General features: G+C 47.5%; 1 protein-coding gene across 1 annotated transcript in view; it reads left to right on the top strand.

Annotated features, from left to right (window-relative positions):
- NPR3 (natriuretic peptide receptor 3) overlaps nucleotides 1-2,896 on the top strand; it is a 54,255-nt gene extending 51,359 nt beyond the window's left edge. The window contains exons 7-8 of the mRNA XM_005872612.2: nucleotides 1,272-1,359; nucleotides 2,370-2,896. Coding sequence (XP_005872674.1) covers nucleotides 1,272-1,359; nucleotides 2,370-2,481 — 200 coding nt within the window. The 3' untranslated portion in view covers nucleotides 2,482-2,896. The remainder of the gene's footprint in view (nucleotides 1-1,271; nucleotides 1,360-2,369) is intronic.
- The last annotated feature ends 7,401 nt before the right edge of the window (nucleotides 2,897-10,297 follow it).

Here is a 10,297-nt window from a genome sequence, read left to right as displayed (position 1 = left end):
GGGGGTTAATGGGGGGATGAGGACACATTTGTAATACCTTAACCAATAAAGAAATTAAAGATTAAAAAAAAATGAAGGGAATCTGCCCAACTCTTAGAACTGTTTTGAGAATTAACAAGATGATGGATTGAAGGCTGTACCTGAAAGGGCGAGGGCTATGCCCTCCATCTTGCCCCAGGGTAAGGGCTACACCCTCCATCTTGCCCCAGGGTAAGTGCTCCATCTTACCTTGGCCATGTGCTTGGCAAGGAGCTTCTTCCCGGAAGTCTAAGCCTCTGCTAGCCACACCCAGGAACAAGACACCGACTTGCGCCTGGCCAATTGGCAAGGCCACAGCCCTTTCTCCTCCCCTTACTCCAACCCCCTATAAAACCCCTCTCCACACAGAGTTCTCTCTCTCTCTGCTTCCTGTCGCTGCATCGGCAAGGTGGGGGAGCCGAGCTAGCTCGAATAAAGACTCTTATGCTTTTGCATCGGACTGGCTGGCTCCCTGATGTGGTTTCTTGGGGATCCTGAAATCTGGGCATAACAGTATCCTGAACTCTTTATAGACAAGCTAGCTATTTATCATTTTTATATAATAACTAGGACACCACTGAACTTGATTGTTTCTGCTGTTACTCACGTTTTCACAGTGCTATGTAGGACATTTCAACATGAAAACCTGGCTTTGGTGAGAGAACATCTAAAAAGAGAACGAAAACCCAATGAATTTTTCACCAAAGCTTCCAGCGCTTTGGCGTGTCCCCACCCATCTGTGAAAGTAAGGCATGCGGTCGATTCCACGGTCTGTCCAGTTGTCCTCTCTGACTGTAAACTCACACAAGTGTGGATGGATCCGAGCACCTGTTCCACTTTCCCTCGAGTCCTCTTGAGCTGGCGTTCTTCCCGCTGTCCTGTGGCAGGCTGTGCGCTCATCTAATGTGCTCTTTGGTGCTTCTTAGGAAAAGTGCAGGATCCCCTAGAAATCTTTCTCAAAAAAGAAAGGAAAATGTTCTCAAGTGGGAAACTGAGAAACACTGTCCAGAGAACGAAGCTTTTCAATGAATGAAAGGTTAGGACGTATGAATTCAGGGTTTGAATGACACCTATTCATTGAAATGTCCTGAGATTTTCTTTATGATCTAGTATGTGATGGATATTGGCCAATATTCTGTATGTGATGGGGAAAATAAATGTGTGCTCTTATCATTCAAAAACAGAAAGGTTAGGAGGAGACTTTTCTAACTGTTTCTCAAAATGAACTCTGATGATCTATTTTTTTTCTCAAGCAGGTGGCCTAGAAGAATCAGCGGTCACAGGAATTGTGGTGGGGGCCTTACTAGGAGCTGGTTTGCTAATGGCTTTCTACTTTTTCAGGTTAGGACCTTGTAATCGGGTTTAAAAATTCACTCTGTTATTGCCTTTGTCACTTGCCTTTGCATGATCTTTCTGTGACCTGCCCATATCTTGCTCTTACCCCAAAAGCATGGTGGTTGGAAGAACCAAGCCACCTGTTGGTGGGCCCCCTGGTGTGGTGGTCAGTGGGCTAGCGTGCTAGGGAGAGGGCAGGGGTTCCTGCTGCACTGCCCTGTGGGCCACAGAGCTGCTGCTATCCTTTGATACAGATATTCTGACCCGAATCCCTACCACCCACTCAGTGTGTACGTGGAGAGGGAATCTGGACAAAGCGGAAATAGATGGCCCCGCTCTCAGGCTTCCTCCGGGTCAGAAGGAGGTGCCTGGGTTCACCTTCTGGAGAGGAGGCGGCAGCTCCGAGCGGCCCATGCTCTCAGGCTGGTCGGTGCTGAGGATTTGGAGACCCCACACAGTTGGTTACCACTGTGGTTAAGCCCCAAGGCTTGTAAAATTGTCATATTTCTCTGTGTCCAAGATACCACAAGGGCAGTCAGTCCCTTTGTAATCTTTGGTGGTTGAGTTTGTGGCTTATTCTTAGGCCATTAGACCACAATTTCTTCATTTCTGCATGGAAATGTAGCTCTGGGTGTCTGTGGCTCTTGGTGGGAACAATTGTATTCCTGTTCCTTTGGCTCAGTGCACGTAATCTGATCTTTATCTGGGGCCTGTCCTGGGAGTTGGGGAGCACTTCTGTGGCCCAATAGACACGACTGAATCCACCAGGCGCCCAGGGAAGAAGGGAAAGGCTTGTTCTATGGCATTTCAGAAAGCCGGCCAATTTTCCTCCTTGAATAAGGTCAGGGCGCCTGGGGGCACTCTACTTTAATCTCTGACCAGGGTTTCATATTCTGTCACTTCTCATTTATCAACCCCAACCCAGATGTCCCCCAAGGGCATTCTTTGTAAGAGAAACCATAGTATTTTGTAGCCGACGGAGGTTTTATTACTACATTCACTTTCCCTTTACCCAGGAAGAAATACAGAATAACCATTGAGAGACGAAACCGGCGAGAAGAAAGAAACCTCGGGAAACATCGGGAGCTCCGGGAAGACTCCATCAGATCCCATTTGTCGGTGGCTTAAAAGGAAGCCTTTGCTTTCGGCCCGAGATTCTTTGGGGAGATTGATGGGATGAAAGACATGACTGGAACAGAGGCATGCTCTTGAAGAACTCATTCTTTTAAGCATTTAGTCATTTCGTTGTAAAATTTCTTTAGAAGCTCAGGAACTATCATTAGTCATCAGATGCCTCTCGGCCTTTCATCTCATGACAGGAAAATATCAGAATATAATGTCACTCTGTTAAATGTGCACACTGTTTCCAGGGCCTGTGTTGGATTTATGGTTTGAGAATCTGATGTCTCCCTATCTTGCTGGCTTTTGGGGGCATTTCACACAAGGCTATAAAATGGGGTTTTCTCAAATGAAATGTTTTATAGCTAGAATAAAATCATTTTTACAAGTAGAATATTCTTAGAAAGAATTTAACACCCAAGAAGAGGAAAATGTAATGAAATATCTCAAGGTGGGAAATAGGCTCGCGCCTCTCTCTAGTTCTGGCCAGCCGGGTTGAGTTGAGGACGGCTCTGTCCAATGTATGCATTCAGGTCCTGACTTCCTCTCTTGACAAAGGATTTCCTCCTGTCTCCTTCAGTGTCTCATAAAAGCTGCTCTGGACAGTTGTAACTATCACCGAGACAAGAGGATTTATACAAGAAAAGCATATCTAAAATGTTTCATTTTTTAAAATGTAAAAAACAAAGCCCTACTTCCCACTAACATTTTATTTTTAAGTATTTTGATCTTATATTTTGATATTAGAAAATGTGTCTATTTTTTCATTTTTAAGATTAAATTTCACTTATATTTGAAAAACATGGGTATAACAGTGATGAAAGATGCTTCTCTCCCCCAATGCCACCCCCCCGCCCCGCCCGTTGTCCTCTTCCCCTGGGCCAGACCCAAATGCAAACTGCTGCTTTAACTACAGAGACCTAGAAATGTCTTCCGATTGCAGACCCTGCAGGAGCACATTAATTTACCTGTTTTAAATGCACGTTGTTTTAGGGATAGATCCCTTCCAATTCTGGCCAAATGATGAGTTTCAGGATCAAGGGTGAAATGTACTAGAATTAAGTAGGATGTTATAAGGGGAGGCAGCCCTTTTTCCTCAAGAAGAACTTTATAAGAGAGTTAGAACTTGACAGTAAACACAGAAATGATAAATACATGGCATTTTACCAAAACTTACAGTGATGATTTGGGTTAAAAGAGGGAATCTAAAGAGCGACTATATTCCCTTTCAGTTAATTCCACAGAGTTTTGTAGTCATCCACTAGTATCCTGTATAACAATGGTTGTGGGTGTGGATATAAGGAATTTGGACAAAGTTGAATAAGTCTTTACTGAATCTCTAGGTTGCACCCAGTACTCTGCACACAGGTTTACATTCAGGCTGTCACTGTATGATTTGTGGAGAAAATGGACAGTGAGGGCAGAATGGGACATTGCTAGATTAGCTAGCATGTAATTAGGTCACTTGGTCCTTGATAACATTTGAGCATCTGGAAAATAGTTTTAAACATCATCTCACTGTCTGTAAAAGACCATGTGTAGGGAGGTCAGTAGTGGAGTCTGAGCAATTCCTGGGAAGTGGTGGAGGTCATAGTTCGTACAGGTGAGGGCAGAGGCTGATGAGTGGAAGCCGTGTGTCTTGGAAGTTGGTCCCACCTTGCTTCCTGGAGGAGCTGGCCCCTGTCACTCCTACTCCAGCCAGTCACAGGGAATGGATTATTTCTGGGTGAGGCACATGTTCCCTTTATGGCTTAAAAATGTTATGCAGGCAGCTGGAGAACATGATCAAAGAATTAAGGATGATCAACTGGAACAACGACGTTGTAGTTCTCCATGTTGGATGCAAAGGAAAAAGTACTAAATTTAAAAAGGATGGAAAAAGAAAGCAACAAAGGCAAGCTCCAGAAATCCTATCCTAGGAAGAGAGCCTGGGAAGTAAAAACCAGAGAAGCAAAGCGATGAGCAGCTCAGGACTCCTCAAAGCGAAGGCTTGATTCCATTTGGTTTTTATGAATTGAGAACTTATTTCTCTCTAGTTTTTATTTTTCAGTGATGTTCGTCATGTCTTTTAGAGATACTCATTTTCTTTTATCATGTGTTTGTAAAGAGACATTTCCATTTTGTGCCTATGTGCTTATTTCAGGGGGCAAACACTCTACCTGGTTGCAGTCGTTGGGTATAAACATTTCTAGCCTTCCTATAATTGACACAGGGTTCCATTAACTCACATTTTTAAAGCAAATATCTTTTATTTCTACTTTAGGTAGAGGAATAGTTCTGAAGTTAATATTATTATGTCCCCAGATAAAATTGTAAAAATGAGAATTTTAGTCTTTTAAAAATGGCAGAACAAATCATGAGGTTTCTCAGATGTGGATGCTATTCTCTTCCAATCTTGAAGCAATCATAGGGCTCTTAAGATTGATTGCTTATGTCTGCTGTCTATACTTTCTGCCTTGAACTCATCATATGACTTACCAAAACTCTCTTACGTTTTGGAAAACTCCATTCAGTTGGAAATCTTTGCAAAAAGTGTAGGTGTTTGGCCCAAGGTTACCCTGGGTTCAGACCTGTGGAGATTGTAGTTTCGGAGTAAGTTCCTAACTGCTAAGCAACATCTTTGACAACTAGTCATTTATCCTCCTCCAGGAGCCACATATCACACAGTCAAATAAATAGGGCTTTAGTTCTTAAACCATTCTCTACAGTTTTCCCCTGAAGGCCAGGGAGTTCGGGTTTAAAAAGAGGTCAGTGTCAGCTGGCCAAGCCAGCCGACATCGATGTCGGTCAAGGTATATACTTTTCACATATACTCATGGTGTTGGAAGTAAGTGTAGCTTTTATGTTCATCATTGTCACCTTCTCAGATTGTTTTCCTGGACTCAGAAATAAAAGCTTTCTCCAGAGGATCACTTCCATCCAGAAAACACTCTCTGTATAGAGGGTGCGCCCTCCCCCCACCCTGACCGCAGGTTCTGCGAGGAATCCCCTGTAAACATTATATTTCTTGGAAGCACCATTAGCGTGTCCTTTCCTGAACCACAGACACGGCTCCACTGGCTTTAAAACAGTCCTCTACGTTTCAGAAGCAACATTTCACGGAGGGAGGGGAGACGTGTATGGAAATAAATTCCTGAAATTCTAAGACTTGATGGCCAGACACTGCTCCCTTATTCACAGGCTTCTAGGGTCACAAACTTCTTCAAGGCCCCTGTGCCCCCTCTTTGCCCCCAATTTCCCACTTTCCTTCTGTCTGGTGCTGGGTTTCGGAGGGTGAGACAGGCTGTTGGCAGTGAGATGAAGGCCATTGTGCAGGTCTCACACAGTGACAGGAATTCAGAAGGGAGGTCCCCGTGGCGCCCCCTTCTTGGGAGTACGCAGTGGCTATTGGTGGAAGTCTCTGTAGGAAACCACATAGAATACTAGGCCATGTCTTAAGGGAGTGTTTCTAAAAGGAAAGGCACTCGTTTTGATGTTTCTTGGGACACAAAGAACTTAGATGCTGACTGGATGCAGGCAGAAAGCCAAATGCCCACCAAGAGCAGGCCCTTGATCTGCGTTCAGGGGCTTGTTTGGTTATGTGCTGTGGCCCAGTGCTTCCTGAGGGAGCTGATCATGGGCCGACCTTCTTCAGTGGGAAAGCGAAATTCTCTAAGACCAGGGCCTGTGTCCGAGGGGCAGGGTGGCAGCGGAGAGAAGGAGGTGGTGTTTCTTGGGGATGTCTTTGGAAGTGCGGAGTAGCCAATAATTTAGTCCTCTTCAACGGCCAGGCTCAGCTAGAAGCGCGGGCCACACCCTGAAAGAATCAGGAGCTCCATCCTCTGAAAGGAACAGAAGGTACAATTGCAAATTGCCTCGTCTTCCCCTCCTTCCTCCCGCACCCCACTCCCCCTCTGTCCTGGCTGCGAAGGTGCGCCAGCTCTTGCCCGCGTAGGCAGAAGCTTGCAGAGGGACCCCCGCACTTCCTCAGGGGAAGACGGCCACCCGCCCGCTGGCTGTGAGCGGGCAGAACGATTCCCTTCGCTGGCTCGCAACCAGAACCCTTATGTTAACTTGACCACACACGCCCCGGGGGCACAAGCCTGGGATGTGCATAGACGCCAACAAGCCTGGCCTGGTTCTCAGCATGCCGGTCTCCCAAACATCTCTTGCAGGCGTACCCCACAGCTAGACTCTAGGATTAAAACAACTTTCAAAAGGTGCTGGATTGGAGCTGGTTCAAATTTCTCATTAACCACTAACGTTAATTCCTACCAAAGGCAAAGCAATTCTACACCAGCTGATGCTGTTCACATTCGTGTCTTCAGCTGCTTCAAACACCGGGGCAGGGTTGCCATGGGAGCGAGGCTCAGAAGTAAAAATCCATAGGCTGTCCTCGCTCTCTGATGGGTCGGGTGTGGGGTGATTCCTGGGGGAGAGATTGGAACAAGCAGAATTAAGATTTAGCAAAAAATGCTGCATTGCTCTGATTCAGGAGTTAAAGATCTACATTTCTACGCAGCAAGGAATAAAGGGCTCATTCACGCAGGGTGAGTCGCAGCACAGCCCGCCAAATTGTTTCTCATTGGGGAAGAGAAAACGCGGCCACAGCACATGATAACTGGGCAGAGAAAGGACATGTTGGGCTTTGAAGCAGGCTGTCCTGTGCATTATTCACTACCAAAGCTGAACATGTTCCGTGTGGCGTGTCTTACTGACAAGAGAGCCACGAGGTGCCCGAGGCAGCCGGGAGAGGCTGGGCGTTTGCAGACCGTTGTGCTGGGGCCTGGGAACCTGAGCTTTGTCCCCTGTGCCTGGTGGGTAGTGACACCAAGAGGAGGTCCAGACACTGTGGAGGGTGCCTCTGCAGCCCTTGTCTTCTGGGCCGAGTTAGTCATTGTTAATGTAAACACAGGACCACCGAACAATACGACCTTACCACGAGTCCCGTAGAAAAGGAAGAGTAAAAGCGGCACCCACTACACACGGTTGATGATTCTAATGTAAGTAGAACTATCTGCATATAATGTGATTTAATTTATTGTTGTGTTGTGTAGAAGATGAGAATTAATGACTGTGGATATAAACCCTGTTTTGTATAATATATTTTATTTCCGGTGCAAACTGGTCCTTTAAAGTATCTACTTCATTTGGTGTTTGGATATAAATGTGTATGTGTTCTTGTAAATGTTTTTATTCAGCAAGAATGCCACATGCTCACAGTATAACAATGTGTTCTCATTAAAAATACATCCCACAGCAAGCCTTTCCTGTTTGTGATCCAGCCACCCCCACTGCCCAGGCCCATACCCTCCAGGGACCGTGTGGGCTCCCAGGAGGAGCTTAAGTAACAGATCAATCCGTGGATGGGGCGGGTTTTATTGTTTGCCTGGTGCCTATGAACTAACTCAAGAATTTTCTGCCCAGCAAAGGGAAATTTACAGAAACAAGAAAAGAATATTATTCAAATGAAGGGTCTACCTTGAATTGGCCAGTGAGGGAAGAAAGCTGAGTAATATGATCTTGAGTGTCTACAGCAAGCATGTCAAACTCAAAGGCTAACACGGGCCAAATAAGCAAGGTTTAAATTTATGTGGCGGCAAAAAACCAAAAGCTTCAATTTCCATAGAAACGTAGGTTGATTTAGAAAAGTATAGTATAAAAAAAAAGCATAAGAGCAATGATAAAATTCATGTTTTCTTCCTGATACTTGGCATCTCTTCTCTGCTACTATCTTTCCTGCTTCGGGGGAAATCTTGTTCGCAGGGATTACTTTCAAATCGACCCACAGTGAATGTCAGTAATCCTGGATCTGACAGGAGATTTATTTCCTTTCATAATTGTAAATAACTGCTCACGCCGTTATATTGGCTGGGCCGCAAAAATATTCGTTGTGCGGGCCTCGAGTTTGACATGCTTGGTCTACAGCTTGAGAACACCACACTGTTATACCATGGGCCTCATCAACCTAGGATGTCCCTGCCCCCTTTGGCAGGGCCCTTAGTTAGTTTGGTCACTCTCAAGAGCACCCCACGAAGCAGACTAGCCAGCTGAGGCGTCCCCCGTGGCCTCCGAGCTGGAACACGTTGCTGCACTGTCTGGGAAGTCACTGGTGGTTTGTTTCAAGCCCCAGAAACACATGGCGATTCTCACGGTCGGAGCAATGTTCCCGCGGTCCTGCTGCTGCCACCACCCCCACCATGAGGCCTCCTGAGACCATAGCACCCCTCACCCTGGTGCAGGGGCTTGAGGCGATCCTGCAGCAGGAGGCTGCCTCGGGGGTGGGGGTGCGAGTGGGGGGCAGGGCGAGGGGCCCTGGAGGAATGAAGGGGGGCCAGGAAACGTCCAGGAAACACAGGATGTCTCATCCGTTTGTGTTGCTAAAACAAAATGCCACCGACCGGGCGCTCACACAGCAGACATTTACTTCTCAGGCCTCTGGAGGTTCTTGGTCCTGGTGAGGGCGGCTTCCTTCTCGCTGTGTCCTCACATGGCCTGTGTGTGTGTGTGTGTGTGTGTGTGTGTGTGTGTCTGTGGGAGTGTGTGTGTGTGTATAGGGTCAGGAGAGAAGGAGAGGAGATCTCTTGAGTCTCTTCTTTTTGTTGTTAATCCTCACCCAAGGATATTTTTCCATTGATTTTTAGAGAGAGTGGAAGGGAGGGGGAGAGAAACACAGAGAGAAACATCGATGTGAGAGAGACACTTCTATTGGTTGCCTCCTGCATGGGCTCTGACCAGCGCCGGGGTGAAGCCTGCAACCGAGGTGCGTGCCCTTGACCAGAATCGAACATGGGACCCTTCAGTCCCAGGGCTGATGCTCTATCCTCTGAGCCAAGCCGACTGGGGCTTGAGTCTCTTCTTTTAAGGACACTAATCCGGTCAGATCAGGGCCCAACTTTTGTGTCCTCATTTAACCTGAATTACTTCCTTACAAGACGCATCTCCAAATGCAGACACCCTGGGAGTTCAGGCTTCCACGTGTGAGTTTTAGGGGAACACAAACATTCAGCCCATCACGCAGTGTCTCCACCGCTTTCCCGTATCGCCTCGGGGACCAGGGCTTCCCTGAATCTTTCCAGCAGGTCTCAGCTCCCCAGCCCTCCCTCTTCACACATCCCCGGCCCCACGATGCGCCCCAGATGCCTCAGGACTGTGGCCCTGGGGGCGTGTGTCCCGGGAGGAGCTCAGGCAGGGAGTGCCCAACACCATTGATTCAGGGCCCCACCCGAGCCTAAACCCATGGGCTGCTGGGTGGACTTAAATAGCAACTACTATTGGATTGGGAGAGGTTCCAGGGTCTGTGTGTCTTTAAAAAAATAGCAATTTAATGAACCATCTATTAGCACCAAACTAGAACCAAGAAAAATAATTCCTCTGCGGGCTTTGTGCATCCCTGACCGCCCTCGGCTGGGAGGCTCTGTCCCCATTTCTCAGAGGAGGACGCGCTGAGCCAGACCCCCCGGGTTTACAGCCTGGCCCGCCGCTCGCGGGTGCAGACCGGGTGCAGATGGGAGCAGCCGGGGCCCAGCTCCACCGGGCGGCCCCGAGGACCTCAGCCTGGCTCACTGGGAGCATCAATGGAAGGATTGTTACCCTCTCCCGGTTCCTTGGAAAGGGAGACACAACCCGCAGTTGACCATTTTTGAGGCCTTTCAAGGCAGTTTGGCTTGATGACAGGTAGTCCTGCCCGTTTGGAGGATGAGATGAGAGGCAATGAGGCGGCAGAGTCCCTCTTCTGTGCACTGTCCCCGGGGCAAAGGGTCCAGACAACGGCCAAGAGGGACAGTCATGGCCGCACTGCCTCTGAAGCTCAGCGCGTCTCATCCACACCTGCTCTCTGTGGAGT

This window comes from Myotis brandtii, unplaced genomic scaffold (assembly GCF_000412655.1).
Source record: "Myotis brandtii unplaced genomic scaffold, ASM41265v1 scaffold384, whole genome shotgun sequence".
NCBI classification, from domain to species: domain Eukaryota; kingdom Metazoa; phylum Chordata; class Mammalia; order Chiroptera; family Vespertilionidae; genus Myotis; species Myotis brandtii.
Note: the sequence above shows the minus strand (reverse complement) of the source record. Positions and strands in the feature narration are given on the sequence as shown.